Source organism: Vicia villosa, linkage group LG3 (genome assembly GCF_029867415.1).
Source record: "Vicia villosa cultivar HV-30 ecotype Madison, WI linkage group LG3, Vvil1.0, whole genome shotgun sequence".
NCBI lineage: Eukaryota > Viridiplantae > Streptophyta > Magnoliopsida > Fabales > Fabaceae > Vicia > Vicia villosa.
In genome coordinates this window covers 174,118,657-174,142,082 of record NC_081182.1, presented here as the reverse complement: position 1 = coordinate 174,142,082, position 23,426 = coordinate 174,118,657, and the positions used below count along the sequence as shown (strand labels likewise).

The 23,426-nt window shown below is 36.0% G+C and overlaps 1 protein-coding gene across 1 annotated transcript; it reads right to left on the bottom strand.

Annotated features, from left to right (window-relative positions):
• Nucleotides 1-881: 881 nt before the first annotated feature.
• Nucleotides 882-1,703, bottom strand: LOC131659416 (uncharacterized). Its single transcript, XM_058928607.1, has one exon. It carries the CDS (start codon nt 1,701-1,703, stop codon nt 882-884), a length of 822 nt encoding a protein of 273 aa, XP_058784590.1.
• Between the last annotated feature and the right edge of the window lie 21,723 nt (nt 1,704-23,426).

The window sequence follows — 23,426 nt, the reverse complement described above, 5'->3', positions numbered from 1 at the left end:
CTGAATATCATTAGTGTGCTTCTGCAGCTTCAGTAGCTCAGGTTTCAACCTCTCCAATTTGAACCAAAGTTTCTGCATAGGAGGGCCCCTAGCAGGCAGATTCCAGCTTCTTTCCACACAATCAGTATAGCCTCTAGTTTCAACCCAGCAATTATTGAATCTGAATTGTTTCTTACCCCTAGGTTCTGTAGGCATTTGCAGGTACAAGATTGCATGATCTGAGACATGAGGGGGAAGGATGGTAAGTGTAGCTTGATGGTAAGTGTGGAACCAGTCAGTATTAGCCAATAGCCTATCAATCCGAGAGTAGATGGGGTTATTAGCTTGCTTATTTGTCCATGTGTAAAATTCACCTTTGCTATCCATTTCTCCTAGCCCTGTGTTCTCCACCATGACATGAAGATCCTCATATTCTGATTCAGTTACTATATTACCACCAACTCTATCTTGGCTTGACATCACATTATTGAAATCACCAACAGTACACCAAGGTCCAGTTTGACTCTTATGAATATCCTCAAGATCCTTCCACAGTTTCTTTCTTTGTGCCAAATCATTATGTGCATAAATGGCAGTCAACCAATAGTTAAAACTTCCATCAAGAGCATATATTCCACAATGTATAAACTGGCTCGAGCTACTAACATACCTCACACTTACTTTGTTAGGATTCCATTCAACCCACAATCTACCATTACCATGATGACTATAGTTGTCAATGTAGTCTCCTTTGAATCCTAGTTTATTTCTTATCATGGATGCTTTATTCTCCTTTACTCTAGTTTCAATAAGTACAATGATATCAGGCTGTAGCTTTAGGAGATGGGAGCTAACCTCCCTAAGCTTACCAGCTTTGTTCAGCCCCCTTATGTTCCAAGCAGCTAACATGGGCCTCTATCAAAAGGATTTTGGGAGCCATTCAAAGCTTCCAAAGCTCCAAAACCATTAACACTCTGAACACTATCAGCAATAGTAGTTTGAATGACCTTACCTCTATCTCTAGCTGCTTTACTCACAGGTGTCCATAGCCCTTCATCTTCCTCTTGTTTCTTTGAATTATCATGTTCAGCTGGTTTGTCACTTGTCACTGGTCGTGTAATCTCTGGTTGTTTTTGTCCTGGCATGTCAGCTTCACTCTTTTTCTTCTTTGGTTGCCAGACCTTTTGTTGTATATTTGTATCACATTGGTGTCCTATCTTCTGGCATCGCTCACAGAATTTAGGTCGCCACTCATACTCAATAGCCTGCTTTCTTTTTCTACCTTCATTATCAGTGATGGTAATTTCATCAAGCAGCTTCTGTGTGATATCAATTTCGACCAGAATTCTAGCATATGACACTCTCAACTTGTGAGTAGTACACTCATCAGTAACCAATGGTATACCAATAGCGCTACCTATCTTGTTCAAGCTTGTTGCTCCCCATAGATGCAGTGGCAGTTGTGGTAATTTGATCCATATAGGGAGAGTGCGAAGTAGGTCCGTCTTGAGGTTGAAATCAGGCCTCCATTCTCTCAACAACATCGGAATGTTGCGAATAGTATATGGACCTCGCATAAGCACTGCATCCATATCATCATGTGTCTTGAAACGAAGGATAAAATATCCATCATCATGGTAGAAGAGATCTGGTAATTGGATGAAGTTCCATGCCTTCATCATGAAACTCTTCAGTGCGTGCATACTCAGATCCTCTCCTAACATATACAAGATCAAAGCATTCTCCCAAAACCGTAATTCCGATTCAACATCAGCTTCATCAATGACGATGTCAACTTCTTGTAATTTTTTTAAACTAAGTGAAAATGATTTTTTTTAATCATAATTAGTCATTAAAATAATTTTTATATTTATGATTTTTATTTATTATTTTGAAAAACTATCTAATTCGAAATTTATATAAAAATATGGATAAAGTAGTAAATAATTTTATTCTTATTTGATCTCTTTTATTTTTAATTTTTGTTGAATAATTATTAATGTATTTATTTTTTATATAATCATAATTGTTGTGTATTAGTTAAAATTTTAGTAATTATTAATATGAAATTTATCCCTGAACAGTATAATTATCATTATTATTTATAATTTATAAATTCTTTTTTTGGTTTATCATCGCCGATTTACTCCGGTTCGGGAGTAAGTTCTGACATTAAGTGGTTACAGTCCCCTTCCGATTTATACCTTATATTAATTTTAAGGTATTGTAATTTGGGATTTTGGTTAATTCAGATATGCATATCCGAATTAATCAATATCCCAAAATTTTCAATTTTTTGAGATTTTTGTGGATATGCATGTCCAAAAAAACCTCTGACAACTTTTTGGGAATTTTTCGGATATGCATATCTGAATAAACCAAAATTCTAATTTTTTGGTGTTTTTCGGAGATGCATCTCCAAATTAAGCCAAATCCCAATTATATTGGGTGTTTTCGGAGATGATATCCGAAGGGTATTTTGAGGTTTTCACCTCATGGGGTCAATAAAAAAATTGTTATAATCTTTTTATAGACCTAGGGGTGAAAATCCATAATATCTTTAGGAGATGCATCTCTAAAAACACCCAAAAAAATTGGGATTTTGGTTAATTCGGAGATACATCTTCGAAAACACCCAAAAAATTGAGATTTTGATTAATTCGGATATACATATTCAAAAAAATCCAAAAAAATTGTCAGAGGTTTTTTCGGATATGCATATCTGAAAAAATCCCAAAAATTAATAAAATTTAGAATACTGATTAATTCGAATATCTTAAAATTAATATAATTGATAAGTTATGAATAATAATAATAATTATTATTATTATTATTATTATTATTATTATTATTATTATTATATTGTTCATATTTCTATTCTAATTCCTATTATAAATTAAAAAATAAAAGTCATAAAAAATTATAACTAATTGATAAATTTCATATTAATAATTACTAAAATTATAACTAATAAACAACAATTATGGTTATATAAAAAATAAATACATTAATAGTTATTTAACAAAAATTTAAAATAAAAGAGATCAAGTAAGAATAAAATTATTGACTACTTTATTCATATTTTAATATAAATTTTGAATTATATAATTTTTCAAAATAATAAATAAAAATCACAAATATTAAAATTATTTTAATAACTACTTATGATAAAAAAAATCATTTATATATAAATTAATTTTTAATTTTAAAATTATTTTGAAAATTTTGTTTATAAAATGAATTTTTTTAACTATAAATTGTTTTTGAAAATTAATTTATGAAATAATTTTATTTATGTAATCATAAAAAATAATAAATAAATAATAAATAAATATCTTTATTATTAATTTTATATATAAAAATAAGGTGTTGATTTAAATACTTATTAAGCTAATATTATTATTAAATTTTGATTATAATGATTTCTATTTAATAATATATTTTAATTAATACTATTAATTGTATTGATTCACATTTTAATTTTTTAATAAGTATTGAGTTTTTCAGATATATATATCCGAAAAATCTCAAAACAAAAAATTGGAATATTGCAGATATGCATCTCCGAAGACATCCATTTTTCAAAAAAAAAGTGTTTTCGAAAGTGCATCTCTGAATTCATATTTTTTTTTCTAAAAAAAATGTGTCTTCGGATATGCACTTCCGAAATAACATTTTTTAAAAAAAATACTTTCGGAGACGCACTTCCGAAATATAAGAATATTTATGAAATTTTGCCGTAGATTACTAAGAAGTTAGGGAGGTAACCAATGGACCAAAGTCCACATTGGCCCAAGAAATCGAGTTTTCAATGAAAATTGGCGCATTTTGAAGACAAAGTCTAAATCAAAAAATTAAGCTTTTCCTCTAGCGTATCTTACTTTTATTCTCTAAAACAACCCAAATATACATCTCAAAATCAAATTGATAATTGTCCTCATCTTCATCCAATAATTGTAGATAGGATTCGAAAAACTTTTCGGGAGGCTTACTATTGTGTTGTGAATCAACTTATGATTCAGAGTTGGTTCAAAGAAACAAAAGATGTTGGTAGTCAAAGGGGTTAGATGTGGTTCACAAAATTTGGAATAAAGTTTTAGAGTCCGTTTGATTCAACGGAGGGGAGGGGAGGGTAGGGAATTTAATTGAGGGGAGGGAATTTAATCGAGGAGAAGGAAGGGGAGGGAATTTAACTAAATATATGTTTGGTTCAAAGAAGGGGAGGGATTTTAAAAGCAATTTACCTTTTTATCCTAATAAATATTATTATTTGTACTCAGTAAAAATAATTATAAATAATAATATAATTATAAATAACAATAGTATTGAGTAAATTTCACCAAATAATAACCTGTTCATTCATAAACCATAATATAACCGTATACAACAACACACATTAGTTGAATTATATATCTTCAACGCAAATCAAACCATTAATAATCTCATTCATCTAACCCAATAAAACAATTTTTATAATTAAAAATAAATAAAATAATGTTATTAAAAAAATAGAACAAATAATATTAGAGTTAAAAAATTTATTTATAACATAACTATATTATATTTACATATTTTGTATATTATAATTATTATTATTAGTATAATAAAAATCACCTTATTACTATCATATATTATAAAAATGAACTGATATAAATATAAGTATATTATAATTATTATTAAAAATATAACTTAATATAAAAAAGGGAACTTCAACAAAATAAAAAGAAAAAAAATTCACCTGAGAGCAACAATGCACAAATAGCAACCGCACAATAGAAAAAAAAAAAGTGAAATAATACAGAGTAAAAAATCTAGTCTTTAATAATTCAATAAAAACAATTTTGGAATTAAAAAAATAATTGAGGTTAAAATAGGGAAAATAATAAAACTATAATTATTGAATCTTCCCTCCCCTCCAAATTCCTCTAATTTGGAGGGGAGCAAAAAGTGAGTCTAGGAGGGATTTTGCTCTCCTCTCATCCCCTCCCTTTATAAAAAATGAACCAAACATATATTATTATAATTATCCTCTCCCCTCCCCTTCTCTCCATCTATTCCCAACCAAACGGACCTTAGTTTTTGTGTCTACTGAATGGACGAGGAAATTCAACATCAGACAATCATCTAAAATCTAGAAATGAGGGATAAATATGCTAAAAGAAAGAAGAATTTAAGTATAGATGTTGTACTATGAACATATTATTCCTTAACATTCATGAATGTGAATCCTCAATTAAGAGGAAACATTTAAGTCAACTAATTTTCAAAGGTATATTTGGTGATTATATGTTGTGGAAAACAAACCTCGAGAATATCCTAAGTAACGATGATTTATAAAGGTGGGGCGAGACAAAGGGAGAATTGTCAGGGAAAACTACTAAAGGAAGATCGGCATGGCGCATTAATAATATGGAAGTGGTATCTTTAAATTTAGATTTAGAATTGTTGGAATATTATTCAATATTTTAAAATAGGGAGATAAACTAAAAAAGTTTCTAAGTGAAGTCTCACATTATGTGTTAGTTGAAAAAACTCATTAGTCTCATGTTGTTTAGATTAAGAATTTTGGCTAGTTTACTTCATTATATAATGAAGTCACTTGTTTTATTCCAAAATGCACCAAAAATTTATTTTGAGTTTTTCCTTCCTCACTCTCATAACTCTGCGTCTTTCGAATTGTCGAAGCCTCAACTTCTCTCATTTTTTTCTACTCGTTGAATTTTCCGAGTATTTTCTTGAATTCTCTTTAGAGAATAATGTTAATTTCTCCTCGTTTGAGTTGAGAAATTATCAAGTATAATTTTTCTTGGATTCTCTTTAGAGAATTATTCAAATTTCTCTTTGTTTGAGAAATTATTGTGATTATTCTGACTAGTCAAATGACCATTATTAATTTTCTTTGGAGAAATATTGAAATTTCTCTTGGTTTGAGAAATTATTACGACAGGTCGAACCATACTAAGGTGGTATTTATACCATATTTGAATGGTCTTAGTACCATCTGAAGGTGTATTTCTAAACCGATTATCTAACGTGCAAATAGTAATCGTATAGTATAGAACTGAGTTGTTTTATCCTGGAGGCGGCGCCGTAGTTCGATTGCTTTGTATTATTTTGGGCAGTGCCGCGAAACGTTTTAAAGAGAGCGACCTAATCCGCAACTCGACCCGATAATTTCTTCGGTGACAAACTTTTTAAAAGTGTGGTCGAACAAGAATTAGGGGTGAAGTTTTTATAAGGATTAAGGTGTCTTAGAAAGGATTCTCTTTTTATCTTTTAAATGTATAATATTCGTGCCTCATTCACAATAAGAGAGAATTTTGGAAGGAATTGATAGGTTTTAAAAACAAGTTGCCTTAATGGGGTAGTATGGGGTATGAGATTTTAATGTAATCAAGAAGGAAAGTGTGGTGATGTGGAAAACCAATACAGTAAATAGGGTGAGAAAAATAATTTTTGATCCTTCATTAAAAACATGGAACTCAAAGATGTTCCAGTAAGTGGGAGGAAGTTTACTGGGCACAAGCTTAATGGGAAAACAATGAGTAGATTAGATATATTTTTAATTTCTGAAGTTTCTTAGAAGCTTGGCAGATTGGTTATTAACAAGTAGGTAGCATGGATTTATTTGATCACAATTCGGCCAAGATCAAAGGGAATGATACAAATTGGAGGCCCAAACCATTTAAAATTTTTAAATAATGGTTGGCTCATTAGGATTTCATTATCTCAGTTACAAAGTATTAGTCTTCTTCTATAATTACGCAAAAACTAGCTTTTGTCCTTAAAGAAAAATTAAAAGGATTACAAATATGGATAAGGAAATGGAACAAGAAAACTTATGGTATCTTTGATTTGGAAGTAGCAAAGGCAATAAAGGGAATTAATGAGTTTGATCAATTGGTGGAAAGTGTTAATGGTTTAGTTTCATATCAACTTGTTGGTAATCTAAGGGAGGCTTCTGTTAAGGAGTGGAAATAAACTATTGGAAAGGAGAGCATGTTGAAAAAGAAATCAAGACAAAGATGGATTAGTAAGGGTGATTCCAACACTAGCTTCTTTCATAAGGCAATGAATCAAGTACTTAGAAGAAACAAGATCACATGTATTAATACTCCTTTAGGTAGAGATCATCAAGTGGAATATGTGAGAAAGAAAATAAAGAAGTACTATGAACATTGTTTTAAGGAGCATGATTCCGAAGACCTGTCCTAGAAGGATTTTAGTTTAATCAATTACCTTTGGAGGATAGGTACCTATTAGAAGATCCTTTTTTTCAGAAGAAGAAAAGAAGAAGGTTGTGTGGTTTAGTGGTAAATACATGAATCCAGAATTAAATGGTTTCAATATGGGGCTTTTTAAAGATTGTTGAGAGATCCTTACAAATAATGTAATTAATTTTGTTACTGAATTTCACACATATGCCAAAGTACCAAAAGTGGTAAAAGCCTCAAAATTGGACAACCCATAGGGATTAGATGAATATAGACCAATTTATTTAGCGAGTAGTCTATACATATTCTTATAAAAAAATATTAACTTCAAGGGACTTCAAGCTTCAAAAACATGATTCAAAAAGCTGAAGTATTTTCATATGGTTCCCCTCATCAATGTTTAAACCAAGGTGTATTTCAATTCAAGATCAACAATTTCTAAAATTCATCTGGACCCCAATTAGGGTTTTTGACCTAATTCAACTGGGAGGTTGACTTTTAGTCAAGACATGATCCCATGGCTCAAATCATGGCTCAACAATCTCCAATGCCTCATTATGATCCACTCGTATCATTCATTTTATTGGAAGAGTTTGACTCATCAGATACTTAGAAGATTTCAATTCATCTAGAAAAAATCAACGGTTCAAGATCACCTTTGACTTTTGAGAAATTTGGCCAACTATGGATTTTTAAGGATCAAAATCATGAATATATGGTTATTAGAACTATTTGATCAAAATAAATCAAGAAAATTAATCAAGAATAAAAAGTCAACATTTTAAGTTTTGACTTTTTAATGAAGAATTACATATTCTTCATTCAGACTTTGAAAAGTCATAACTTCTTCATCCCTTGGCCAAATTTTGTCTTTCAAAGCTCATTTTAAAGAGAAAATCAAGATCTACAACTTTGTCAAGGTGAATTTTTTTTCAAAAAGTGAATGATTTTTAAGTTAGAAGCTTGTGAACATTCTTCCAACACTTAGAAAAATTTTGTAAGTCTTTTTTATCAACTTTTTCACCAACTTCCAAGCCATTTTTCACCTTGATCCAAGATGAATTCATTCAAAGCCATCAACAAGAGAGTTGAAGTACATCCTCCAAGTTTTCCCAAAAGTACTAAAACATCATTTGATTTTACTTGAGCAAGAAGTTATGAATTTTCAAAAAAGGCTGCATAAAACTAGTTTCAAGCTTAACTAGTCTTGCACTTCACCAATTTTTCACAAGTTCTACATGCAATTAGCACGTGTTTATGCATTATCATTAACCAAGAACAAGTGGATCATTTTGGAATCATTTCACAAGAATATCAAAGTACCATTTTTTGACTTATCATATGAAAAAGTAATCATTACAAATTTGAAATCATTGCAAAATTTGGTGATTCATCAAGTTTATCTCCAAATGCCAAATTGATTCTTCACAAAATCAGATTTGAACCTGTAATTATAGAAATGAGAAGTTTGTATAATTGAATCCTAACCAAGCCAAAAACCTTATCATTGAATGAATGGAACATTCCATAACTTACTCACTAAGTTATTTAATTTCAAACTCATTTGCTCTCAAGACTATCTCATTTGACTATAAATAGAGAGCTCATCTTCATTCAAAATCACACCAAAGCAACTTCAATTCTTGTTTTCTCAAACTTCTCTCTTTTCTCATTTTTCAAAAGTTCTTATGGCATGAAGAAGTGAATTCTTCAAACCAAACATGTTCTTATGAAATTGAGCATTCATACACTTCATACACATTATGTAGAAGTGATCCAAGTCCTTGTTGTAGTTCTGAGACATCATAATCATCACCTCCATCTTCAACTTGGAGTGGTTGCATTTGAGGTTGTGTGGAGCAATCCAGAAGGTTCCAGGCCAATGTGAGCATCCTTTATCTGAGACCAGTTTTGCGATTTGGAAATCAACTTCAGCGGTTATCAACCTATTATGGCCTATAGAGTTATCAACCCAACTTAGTTTTTAAATAATTTGGTCTTGTTCAAATAAGATCAAAATCTATGTACGAGAAGAAAAGCCACTTGTGCCTTCATTCCAGGTTCTCAACTGAGCGTTTTGAGTAAAAAGTGCTCGATATATTGGCGTTACTTCCCTCACACCTATCTCCTTCAAGACTTCTTTCTACTACACTCGAGAATTTTCTAAGTGGTGGGCAAGTTACTAAAGCAAAGAAATTTTTGATGCGCCCACTCTTTCCCAACAACTAATTGTAGCTTTTGCTTCTACACATGAGCATTTCAAAAAAGGTACTTTGACGCACGTCAAAGAAATTCAAGCGTTCCAAAAATATTTTAAAACTGCCTACAGGCCCAATGATCTTAGTCGAACCATCCGAGAAGCAGCTTCAACCTTAAACAAAAAATTTACTAAAAAATTGGAGAGTTTGAAATTGCCTTCATACGTTCGACCTGACCAACGTTATGAGACGACTTTCAAATTGTATCCTCTAAAGTTCCCTCAGCTACCAAGTGCTGACTTTGGTGTGGCTTTAAGTCCACCATTTCCAGACTGGTTCATCTATGGGGATCACGTAAAAATCCTTCGCGAAGAATCTAAAAAACATGTCGAACATGTGGTTCCGACTAAGCATACCTTGGATAGTTTCAAATGACATCTTCATATTGGCCTCGAACACGTTCGTGTTCTAACTATGATACCTGGAGGTGTGGAACAGGAGAATCTTTCGATTTATTGTTTCAATATTTTATTTTTAAACTTGTTGTATTGACTTCTTTCTTTTTCTTTGTTCTATCTCAGCTATTGAGCAAACAAAGTTCATCAAAGACAAAGCTACTATTGCGCGAAAGGTCGCTGCTTCATCCAAAGAAAAGAAGTCCAGCGAAGAAACAAACACCGGCAAACCCAAGCCTGTGGTATTTATTCGAATCGTATTTGTATAAATTTGTCTAACAGGCCTGAATACTAATAGTTTTCGCTTTCAGAGAACTACAAAACCTCCTGTGATCCCAATCAAAAGAAAAGCTGTGCAAGAAAGCATATGTAACGATCGTTTTTCTTTAATTATTTATTTATATGAGTTATGTGAATTAATTGTGAATTATGTGTTAATTATATGCTTAATTGATTTTATGTTATTTTATTTGGGAATTATTGGTAAATAATATAAGATAGTAAGTGTTGTTGATTATTGGGCCTAAGTTGGTATTAGTAAGTGAGGGGTGTTAGTTAGAGCCCATTAGTAATTTAAGATAGTAAAGGTTTAACTAAAACAAGTGTTTTAGAGGAAATAGAAATTAGAAGTTCATTTGGGGTTTTTGGTGAAAGAAGGGAAGAGAGGAGAGAAGAGGAGAATCTCAAGGTTGAAGATAGAGTTGGCTTCAATCCAAAACCTAAGGTAAGGGTAGGATTCTTTCATGCTAAAGGGATGTATGATGATGTTTTGGGTGGGATTTGATTGTATGTTTGTATCCATGGAAGTTGTGTGTAGAGATGTTAGGGTCTATGAACAAATGCACGAATTTATGATTTGAAATGTGTTCTAATTGATGTTTGATGATGTTATGATGTTAGAAGACCCATAATAGGTGTTATAACTGTGTTTATAACATGTATTCTATTGTTTTTCGTGATGCTTGGTGTTTTCCAACTTGATTGGGTTGAGTTTAGGGGTTTTGGGATGGGTTTCGTATGCTGTTTTCTGTGTTTGGGGTTTTCTGAAAATCGCCAGTTCGCGCCGCGAACCTTTGTTGGCGCCGCGAACTTCTTCGCAGAAACTTGGGAAGATTTGGTTCACTCAGTTCCCTCCGTGAACCCTTATTAGCGTCGCGAACTGCTTGGCAGAAAGTTAGGAATATTTGATTCGTTCAGTTCGCGCCGCGAACCTTGTTGGCGCCGCGAACCTTGTTGGCGCCGCGAACCCTGTTTTGCAGAACTTTTTTTAAACTTTGAAATGATGTAACTTTTGAACCGTAACTCCTTTTTAAGTGCCGTTTGGACCTACGTGAAGCCCTAATTGATGTCTTTCCATTGAATATGCTTAGTATAACTTTGAATACTCTTGGAATCTATCTTGAATTGGATTTTGTTGACATTGGATATCCAGAATTGATTATGTCATTTAAGTTGATCATGTCGTATACGTAGATTATGTTGTTTGAGTCGATTATGTCGTTAAGTGTGATTGTGAATATGCATCATTGAGTCACATTCATTGCATTGTTTGAGACGGCCCTAGTGGCAAATGTTTGAGACGGCCCTTGTGGCGGATGTTTGAGACGACCCAATGGCAATTGTTTGAGACAGGAGTTTTACTCCAATGGTACCACATGCATTTTCATTGTTCGAGTTGCATAAGTAAAGTCGTATGATGAGTAGTATTTGAATATTTGTGTGTGCATAACATGAATGTTTTCTTGTGTTGATTTGATGGTTGTTTCGTTGAGCATATGTGATAAATGCCTATGTATGCCTTAATTGAGATTGATATTATTGTTGTCGGTAAGATGTTGAATGATGTGAATAGTAGTAAGTGATATATGTTGAGAAGTGGTGACCGATGTATGATTATTTCTCCACTTTGAATATTATCATACACTTTTTTATAATGAATGATATCTCACCCCTTCTGTTTGAATGTTACCCTCCGTTGGTAACGTGCAGGTAATGACGCGGAGTAGTCATGTACCTATAGCTCGAGTCGGTGTGTGTCGATGCTCTGATATGTAGCACTCGGGGAACGTTGGATTACTTGTTCATGTTTTGGCTTCTTGTGTTTATCCTTGTTAAACTTGTCTCTATGTTATGCTGAGACTTTTTAGATGTATTATATCGTGTTTGGCCGTGATATTATGAGTTATATTGTTGTTGACATATGATTTTCCGCTGCGAAGCAAGTACTTGATTTGCTGACAACGATTAATGATTTCGATATTGTTCTCCTACATGTGTGTTATGTATCTAAGTAATTGAGCATGATATGCGTATGTGATTTTGTTGTTTAAAATGTGACACTCCGAATCGTTATGTCCTATTTGCTTGAAATTTTGTACTCTGATATTCCTGTTGATTGCGGGGTAGATTTGGGGTGTTACATTAGTGGTATCAGAGCAGGTCGGTCTTGTCCGGCCATGTGTCGTGTCGTAGTGTAGTCTAACAAGCGTATATTGTTGTTTGTGCTGATTGCTTTTGTGTTGTAGTGAAGACTTGTGATGGCTGGGAGGAATGATTCTGCGATAGCTGCTGCTTTGGGAGCAATGGCTCAAGCTTTGGAGAACCAACCGAATGGTGGAGAGAGTGCTGCTTCTCGGAGTTTGGCTACCTTCCAAAGAGAGAACCCTCATGTGTTTAAGGGAACTTATGATCCTGATGGCGCATTGACATGGCTTAAGGAGATTGAGAGGATTTTCTGTGTCATGGATTGCACTCCTGAATAGAAGGTTCGGTATGGGACTCATATGCTAGCAGTTGAGGCGGATGATTGGTGGCTAGAGACCCGTAGGAGATTGGAAGCGAGTGGTGAGGAGATCTCTTGGATTGTGTTTCGCATGGAGTTCTTAAGGAAGTACTTTCCTGAAGATGTCCGTGGCAAGAAGGAAATTGAATTCCTTGAGCTAAGTCAAGGGAACAAATATGTTGTGGAGTATGCTGCTAAGTTTGGTGAGTTGGCAAAGTTTTACCAACACTATGATGGGCCGAATGGTGAGTTTTCCAAGTGCATTAAGTTTGAGAATGGGTTGCGTTCGGAGATTAAGAAAGCAATTAGTTACCAGAATATTCGTATCTTTGCTGATTTGGTTGATTGTTGTCGGATCTATAAAGAGGACAACAATGCTCATTATCGTGTGATAATTGAGAAGAGGGGAAAGGGTTATCAAGGTCGTGGTAAGCCTTATGAAGCTTCGAGTGGAAAGGGCAAGTAGAAAGCGGTTGAGGCTAAGAGAACTAGTGGGGGAGATGCTCCTGCTGGTATTGTGTGTTTCAAGTGTGGCAAGGTTGGTCACAAGAGCACGTCGTGTAACGTTGATGCTAGAAGATGCTACCATTGTGGGAAGTTTGGTCATGCGTCGTCTGATTGTACGCATAAGGATATGGTGTGTTTCAACTGTGGTGAAGAATGCCATATTGGAAGCAAGTGTCAGAAGCCCAAGAAGTAACAATCTAGTGGGAAGGTGTTTGCCTTGTCGGGAACTCAGGCCACTAGTGAGGATTCACTCATCAGAGGTACATGTTTCATTAATAGCATTCCTTTGATTACTATTATTGATATCGGCGCTACGCATGCTTTATATCTGCTGATTGTGTTGATACATTGGGTCTGGTGTTATCTGTTTTGTATGGAGAAATGGTTGTCGATACTCCGGCTAAGGGATCAGTGACTACATCTCTTGTGTGTCTTAAGTGTCCCGTGTCAATTTTCGACAGAGACTTTCTTGTTGATTTTGTTTGCTTGCCGTTGAGAGGTTTGGATGTGATTTTGGGGATGAACTGGTTAGGGCAAAACCATGTTCACATTAATTTTTTTGATAAGTCTGTGAGGTTTTCTTCTCCTGAAGAGGAAAGCTTAGAGTTGTTATCGGCCAGACAGTTTCGTTTGTTGATGAAAGAAGATGTTCAAGTGTTCGTGTTGGTTGCTTCGGTGTCTGTTGAGAATCAGGCTGTAATAGAAAGGTTGAGGGTAGTATGTGAATTTCCTGAAGTTTTCCCTGATGAAATTCCCGATGTGCCGCCTGAGAGAGAAGTTGAGTTCTCTATTGATATTGTACCTGGTACTAGACCTGTGTCTATGGCACCGTACAGGATGTCTGCTTTAGAGTTGTCTGAATTGAAGAAGCAATTGGAAGAGCTACTTGATAAGAGGTTCGTGAGACCTGGTGTGTCACCGTGGGGAGCTCCAGTGTTGTTGGTTAAGAAGAAGGATGGAAGTATGAGGCTTTGTATTGATTATCGTCAGCTGAATAAGGTGACAATCAAGAATAAGTATCCACTTTCAAGAATCGATGATTTGATGGACCAATTGGTTGGTGCTCGTGTGTTTAGCAAGATTGATCTGAGGTCGGGTTACCATCAGATTAAAGTGAAAGATGAGGACATGCAGAAGATGGCTTTCAGAACACGTTATGGACATTATGAGTATTCCGTGATGCCCTTTGGTGTTACTAATGCACCTGGAGTATTTATGGAGTACATGAACCGCATTTTCCATGAGTATCTGGATCGTTTTGTGGTGGTGTTCATTGATGACATTTTGATTTACTCTAAATCAGAATCAGATCATGCTGAGCATTTGAAGTTGGCATTGCAAGTCTTGAAAGAGAAGACGTTGTATGCTAAGTTGTCCAAGTGTGAGTTTTGGTTGAAAGAGGTTAGTTTTCTGGGGCATGTCATCTCGAGTGATGGTATTGCCGTGGATCCATCTAAAGTTGATGCCGTGTTGAGATGGGAAACTACTAAGTCGGCTACCGAGGTTCGAAACTTTTTGGGATTAGTCGGTTATTATAGAAGGTTCATTGAAGGTTTCTCTAAGTTAGCCCTTCCGTTGACTAAGTTGACTTGTAAGGGTAAAGCTTTCGTATGGGGTGTTTCTTGTGAACAGAGCTTTGTTGAGTTGAAGAAAAGGTTGACGTCGGCACCGATTTTGATATTGCCTAATCCGGAAGAATCGTTCGTGGTCTATTATGATGCTTCTAAGATGGGTTTAGGAGGTGTGCTCATGCAAAATGGTAAAGTTGTTGCTTATGCGTCGAGACAGTTGAGAGTTCATGAGAAGAACTATCCTACGCATGATTTGGAACTTGCTGCTGTAGTGTTCGTGTTGAAGATTTGGAGACATTATCTTTATGGTTCTAGATTTGAAGTCTTTAGCGACCATAAGAGCTTAAAGTATTTGTTTGATCAGAAGGAATTAAATATGAGACAACGAAGGTGGCTAGAACTGTTGAAAGATTATGATTTCAGTTTGAATTATCATCCAGGAAAGGCTAATGTTGTTGCCGATGCTTTGAGTCGCAAGACTTTGCATATGTCGGCAATGATGGTTAAGGAGTTAGAATTGATTGAGCAATTTCGAGATATGAGTTTGGTATGTGAAGTGACCCCTAACAGTGTTCGATTGGGTATGTTAAAGATTAACAATGATTTTCTGGATAGTGTCAGAGAAGCCCAGAAGTTGGATGTGAAATTGGTTGATTCGATGATTGGAGTCGATCAAGCTGAGAATGGTGATTTCAAGTTAGATGCGCACGGTGTGTTGAGGTTCCGTGATCGGATTTGTATTCTTGATGATGTGGATTTGAAAAGATTTATCGAGGAAGGTCATAGGAGTAATCTGAGTATTCATCCCGGAGCTACGAAGATGTACCAAGATTTGAAGAATTTGTTTTGGTGGCCTGGAATGAAGTGTGACATAGCTCAGTTTGTGTATGCATGTTTGACTTGTCAGAAGTCGAAGGTTGAAAATCAGAAGCCTGCTTGTTTAATGCAACCGTTAGAAGTTCCAGAATGGAAATGGGATAGTATTTCCATGGATTTTGTGACAAGTTTGCCGAATACCGTGAGAGGACATGATTCGATTTGGGTGATTGTTGATAGGCTTACGAAGTCGGCTCATTTCATACCTATTAACATCACTTATCCGGTTTCGAAGTTGGCGGAAATTTATGTCCGTGTGATTGTGAAGTTGCATGGTGTTCCTTTGTGTATTGTTTCGGATAGAGATCCGAGGTTCACTTCAGATTTTTGGAAGAGTTTGCAAGAGGCGTTGGGTTCTAAGTTGAGGTTGAGTTCGGTGTATCATCCTCAAACCGATGGTCAAACGGAAAGAACGATTCAATCTTTGGAGGATTTGTTGAGATCTTGTGTTCTTGAGCAGGGAGGTACGTGGGATACTTATCTTCTATTGGTCGAGTTCACATACAACAATAGTTACCATTCGAGTATTAGAATGGCACCTTTTGAGGCGTTGTATGGTCGGAGATGTAGGACTCCGTTGTGTTTGCATGAATCTGGCGAGAGTGTAGTACTTGGACCTGAGATTGTACAAGAGACTACCGAGAAGGTTAAGTTGATTCGGGAGAAGATGAAGGCTTCTCAGAGTAGGCAGAAGAGTTACCATGATAAGAGGAGGAAGGATTTGGAATTCCAAGCTGGTGATCATGTGTTTTTAAGAGTTACGCCAACGACTGGTGTGGGAAGAGCCTTGAAGTCGAAGAAGCAAAATCCTCGTTTTATCGAACCATATCAGATTTTTGAGAGAGTTGGTAATGTGGCGTATAGAGTGGCCTTACCGCCTAATTTTTCGAATTTGCATGACGTGTTTCATGTGTCGCAACTTCGGAAGTATGTTTCGGATCCTTTGCATGTGATTCATATGGACGATGTACAAGTGCGGGATAATCTCACGATGGACACTATGCCGATAAGAATCGAGGATCGCGAAACGAAGGCGCTTAGAGGAAAAGAGATTGCTTTGGTGAAGGTGGTTTGGTCGGGAACTACCGGTGAAAGTATGACGTGGGAATTGGAGAGCAAGATGCGCGAGTCGTATCCTGAGTTATTCAATTGAGGTAATTTTCGAGGACGAAAATATTCTAAGTGGGGGAGAGTTGTAACGACCGTTTTTCTTTAATTATTTATTTATGTGAGTTATGTGAATTAATTGTGAATTATGTGTTAATTATATGCTTAATTGATTTGATGTTGTTTTATTTGGGAATTATTGGTAAATAATATAAGATAGTAAGTGTTATTGATTATTGGGCCTAAGTTGGTATTAGTAAGTGAGGGGTGTTAGTTAGAGCCCATTAGTAATTTAAGATAGTAAGGGTTTAACTAAAACAAGGGTTTTTGATCGGTCACCATTTCTACCTAATTTATGTCATGTATTCGGTCTGAATTTGTCGATTCGGTAACACTTTGATCAATGTTTTATTGCTTTTGTTTAAGTATTTCATGTTTCATTGTTTTTCTGTTTACTTTGCATTATGTTTTAATTTAAGTTATTTAGATTCTTTTGATGCCGTTTGGTTAGTTGTGTACGAATTTCAGGGTTGAACAAGTCATCTTAAGTGTCAAAGCAACTATGAAGGAAGGAGAGGCAAGAGAAAGATGAAAATTCAAGGATCTGGGGTCTAACACGGCCACCCGTGCTTCCACGCACGGCCCGTGTCAGGAGAATGGCACTCTCCATACAAAATCCAGGGACGACACACGGCCGCCCGTGCTTCCATGCACGGCCCGTGTCAGGATGGCTGGGAGCAAAAATAAAAATAAAAAGCAACACGGCCACCCGTGCGTCCAAGCACGGCCAGTGCTGCTGAGAGCGTGAAACTTCCAATTTTAGGGCTTTTTCATTAAATCTCCACCTTGAGGGAACTTTAGACATTTCATTTGGCTGAGATTTGTACCTAGACTATTTAGTTGAGTTTGAGAGAATTATTTTGGGACTTTTGCATCATACGATAGAAAATCACAGAAGAGAGAAGATAGCTTCATCAAGAGTTTTGGAGACGGAGGGATTCAAGGGTTTCCGCCATTGAAGATCAAAGTCACCATTATTTTTGAGTAATGTCTACATTCTTTATTATGTCTTTCTTGAATATTATGAGAGGCTAAACCCCCCCAATGCTAGGGGGTGGTCCTGATTTGGTTTTGTAATAACGATGAATTTGTGATTTCGTCAATACATTGGTTTATATTATTCAGTTAAATTATGCAATGTTCTTCTTGTTTTCTTTATTGGTCAAATAAGGATTAATCTATGGCTAACAAATACAGGACTGTAGTTGTTAGGGTTTGTGCATAATTTGATTATAGTAGATATCACATAGGACTAGGGATACCCTATAATTACCACATAATCTTGATTATATAAAAGCTTGGTTTCAATTTAGGTTCCTAAGGACTTAGGATTTAGGTTGGAAGACCAAAGGTTTTCTCACTAAGGACTTAGGAGGAAACACCCTAAGGATGTGGTAACTGAATGTTATGAACTTGTTGAAGAGATCTTAATTCTGAAGTGTTGCATGCCAAATCAACCACTCACCCTAGCATCTCATATATTTGATAATAAAAATCAATTTATTTTCTCATTATTTTACTTTGCAAGGATTTAATCCCCCAAAACCAAAACATTAATCTTTTGTTCAATTGAATCATATTTTACGAATCTGTATTTCCTACGCAGTCCTTGAGATCGACATTCGGGGAATTTCCCCTATTATTACTACAGAGGCAAAAATAGTACACTTGCTATTTTTCCGATCAAGTTTTTGGCGCCGTTGCCGGGGACTGCCAAAATACAGATTTTTAACTTAAGTTCAATTGAAATTTTGTTGCTCTGCGACTAAAATTTTATTCTCTGCACTTTTTATTTTACTTTCTTTCTTATTCTAAAAATTGTCTAATCTGTTTATGCGAGGTAAGGCCTCAGCTGAATTTCTTTTTGACGCAGAAATCGAAAGAACTTTGCACGCAAGGCGCAGACAAGCTCGTCGAGAAAATCTAGAATCTGAAGAAGAAATTATTTTAGTTCATTCTGGTTCAGATTCTGAAAGTGAAGGAGAAGTCATGGGAGAGAATCCACCAGCGCCGGAGAGACTTCTTGGTGACTACGGTGCTACAAACACGCCGGGAGGTAGACTGACAATTGTCAACCAACCGGTAAATGCGGCTAACTTTCAATTGCATCCGAGCACAATAAATCAGCTGGAAAGAAAACCTTTCACCGGAAAGGTTAATGAAGATGCAAACAAGCACCTACAGAGGTTTCTTACCATGAGTACGACTTTAAAAATTGAAGGGCATACCGAAGAGGCAAAGAAGCTGAGAATGTTCCCGTTCACCTTGGCCGAAGAAGCAGAAGAATGGTTCTACTCTCTTCCAGCAGGTAGTATCACGTCATGGGAAGAGATGGAGAAGGCTTTCTTGAATGAGTATTTTCCCGCATCTGTATTTATAAGGAAAAGGTATGATATCTTGAACTTCAAGCAGAAGGAGGGTGAGCCATTAGGAGATGCTTACAAAAGATTCAAAAGAACTCTAGTAGCATGTCCCACTCATAATATGGACAAGACTGAACAGATGCAAGTATTTGTCAATGGGCTCAGAATGAAAACAAAGCAGTTGATTGCTACAGCAGCTGGAGGCTCAACAAATTTCACAACAGCCTCCGGCATCATCAAAATCATTGAAGCAATAGCTGCAAATGAGCATTTGGAGTTGTATGACAGGTGTGCTAGCAAACCGGAAGGAATCATTGATCTTAAACTGGAAACTTCAAAAATCCGGGTTGAAGATGCGATAGCTGCAGAGGTAGAAAAGAGATTAAAAGCTATGAATATAGGTACTCAACAGGTTGCTCAAATCCAACAAGCTCAACCTGTAAGTTGTGAAATTTTCCAAGGTCCTCACCAAACTGTATACTGTGTTGCTACTCCCAAGCAGATTGAAGAAATCAAATTCCTGAGGCAAAACAATCCGTATTCTAACACCTATAATCCAGGGTGGAAGAATCATCCCAACTTCGCTTGGAAAGATCAACAACAAAATCCTCAGAAGGCAGAGTGGGAATAACTATTGAGAGATTGATTGGACAATGCTCTCAGTTTCAAGAAGAGACGAGAAATAACCACAGGAACACCACAGCTTCAATAAAAAATCTGGAAGTTCAGGTGGGTCAAATAGCACAACATCTCACTCTACAGGCACAAGGTAACTTTCCGAGCGCAACTGTGAAAAATCCGAAAGATCAAGAGAAGATTAATATTGTCACTACAAGAAGTAAGAAAGTGGCAAAATCGGAAAAAGAAAAAGAGGAAATAGATGACCCCATGGTAATAGAGGTGGATTTGGAAATAAGAGAAAATCCAAAAGATCCAGAAGTTGTGATACCACCGGTTAAACCAGTTGAAGAAAAAAATAAGAAAAATGCTGATCCGGTGATCAAACTACCTTTCCCTTCCAGAGTAACAAAGAAGAATTCAAAAGAGAAAGACTTTGAGAAGTTCACTGCCTTGTTCAAAAAGTTAGAGGTAAATCTACCCTTCTTTGAAGCACTTGAGCACATGCCCTTGTATAAGAAATTTATGAAGGAGGTGTTGGCGAAAAAGAGATCACTGGGAGGAGAATCAAAAATTGAAACTGAGAAGTGTGGAATAGTCTCGTCAGCAAGAAAGATCCCAATAAAGAGGAAAGATCCTGGAGCGGTGGCGATACCATGCACTATCAAGAATATAACATTTAAAAAGGTACTCCTCGATTCTGGTTCTAGTGTGAGTTTAATGTCGTTGTCCATTTTCAAAAAGCTTGAATTGAAAAAGATTAGTGAAAGTAAGACACAATTAAGGTTCGCCGATCACACCGTTAAGAAATCATATGGGGTAGCTGAAGATGTACTAGTGGAAGTGGATAAGTTTGTATTGCCTGTTGACTTCCACATCATGGACATTCCGGAAGACGAAGAAACTCCTATCCTTCTTGGGAGACCATTTTTGTCCACAGGCCGCTGCAACCTCGACATTGAAAAAGGGACACTAACACTGAGATCTTTTGATGAAGAAGTAACCTTGAAGATGTTAGGAGTTAAGAAACATAGGGCGGTTGTAAATGATCAAACTTCTGGTGGAATGACAGAAAGTGAGGAAAAATACAAAAAGCCTAAACAGCTCCAAGAAAACGTTTCAAGCATAGCCTCTCGGGTGGAACCAACTTATGTAGCTGTCAAAAGTCCTAAGAAAGCTAAGGAAGTCAAGAAGAATTTTGGAAGTAAATTGAAGAGAAAAGTTATCCATGCTTTTCATCTTCATGAGTTCGTGGTTGCGGAAGTGAAAAGCAACAAGGTTTGGAAAAGGAAATACCCTCCATAATAAAGGGTAATGGACCGTCGAGCCATGTGACGTTAAACGAAGCGCTTTGTGGGAGGCAACCCACGGTTTTAATAATTAATTTCTCTGTTTGTTTATTTTATTTTCAGGAAATAAAAGAGAGCATCTCTAGTGGAAGCTAGGAAGTGATCATTGGAATGCAATACCTCTGTAAGCAACCTCTCAAAGGCTGGTTCTAAAACATTGAGGACAATGTTTCGTTCAAGTGTGGGAGGGGTTCTTTTCATTTGCTTTTAGTTGTTTTCTATTGTTTTTGTTTGTGTGTTATGTTGACATTGTGTTATAGATTGACTTATGGATGCCGAATGAATGATGAATGGTATTTAGTGGATGAAAGGTGCAACCTGAACCTATTCCCCCGAGGCACCCTGGAAGTTGATGCAGCCGAAAGACAAGTAACTGTTGGACGCAACTTGGTGATACTGGACAAAGAGGATTGTATGGTGTACCTGTGCCGGAAAAGAAGCCACATGACACGAGGAGTGTTTTGGAACCTGTAAGCTTACCCAACATGGTGAGGTTATAAAAAGCCAAACATAACAGATGATCATCACGAGAGTTCATTCAGGTATGACTTTATCATTCTGATTTTGCGTATGTTCTACTGACACAGCATAATATGAGGACACACACTGAGGCATTTGTTTGTTTTACCACCTGAGCCTTTCTAGCCATCCGAAATTATATGTTTATCCGTTGTTACCCCAGTTGAGCCATATCCTTTTGTTTGTTATAACCATATCTGTAACCCGCAGCCAAACACTTCCAACCCTTGCTCGGCATAAATGTTGTGGTTTTCAGAGTTGTGCTAAAATCTAAGTTTGGGGTAGTAATAATCAAAGAAGAGGGCAAGTAAAAAAAATGAAAATAAAAATTTTGAGACATATGAATGTATGTCCCACAAAAAAAAAAAGAGAAAAACTTGCCCGAATGAGAGACTCAGTTACATTAAGCACTCACGGAAGAATGAGTGAAGCAAAAGAGTCTAAGTCGAATAAATTCCCATTGTAACAAGTTGAGCACAATTACGAGAAACACAACACGAATGTCGAACCCAAAACCAATTGTTTATCCATTTCCTTATGTATCCCACCGTACCTAAACCCCATTACAACCCAGAAGACCTCGAAAAGTGTGTGAACTTTGTTAGTGTAGTGTAGGTAGAATTTATTCAAAATTAAGAGTTGATATTGCATACCCTTATTTTGTGAGTGCAAAACACTTTAACCCTGAGAGATTTGGTGAGAAGTGTGAAAAAGCTTGCAGGTAAAAAGGCACCCTGATGTGGAAGTGTGGTAGAAATTTTGGTTTGGCAAGTCAAAGATTCTACTAGAAAGGTAGACGCAAGTTGCGAATAACATCGGCTGTGTTGTGGAAAGAAAAATCCAGGGTGACCTCTGTTGGTCTCTTGCATCGCTTGAGGACAAGCAATGAGATAAGTTTGGGATTATGATCGGTCACCATTTCTACCTAATTTTTGTCATGTATTCGGTCTGAATTTGTCGATTCGGTAACACTTTGATCAATGTTTTATTGCTTTTGTTTAAGTATTTCATGTTTCATTATTTTTCTGTTTACTTTGCATTATGTTTTAATTTAAGTTATTTAGATTCTTTTGATGCCGTTTGGTTAGTTGTGTACGAATTTCAGGGTTGAACAAGTCATCTTAAGTGTCAAAGCAACTATGAAGGGAGGAGAGGCAAGAGAAAGATGAAAATTCAAGGTTCTGGGGTCTAACACGGCCGCCCGTGCTTCCACGCCGTGTCAGGAGAATGGCACTCTCCATACAAAATCCAGGGACGACAAACGGCCGCCCATGCTTCCACGCACGGCCCATGTCAGGATGGCTGGGAGCAAAAATAAAAATAAAAAGCAACACGGCCACCCGTGCGTCCAAGCACGGCCAGTGCTGCTGAGAGCGTGAAACTTCCAATTTTAGGGCTTTTTCATTAAATCTCCACCTTGAGGGCACTTTAGACATTTCATTTGGCTGAGATTTGTACCTAGACTATTTAGTTGAGTTTGAGAGAATTATTTTGGGACTTTTGCATCATACGATAGAAAATCACAGAAGAGAGAAGATAGCTTCATCAAGAGTTTTGGAGACGGAGGGATTCAAGGGTTTCCGCCATTGAAGATCAAAGTCACCATTATTTTTTAGTAATGTCTACATTCTTTATTATGTCTTTCTTGAATATTATGAGAGGCTAAACCCCCCAATGCTAGGGGGTGGTCCTGATTTGGTTTTGTAATAACGATGAATTTGTGATTTCGTCAATACATTGGTTTATATTATTCAGTTAAATTATGCAATGTTCTTCTTGTTTTCTTTATCGGTCAAATAAGGATTAATCTATGGCTAACAAATACAGG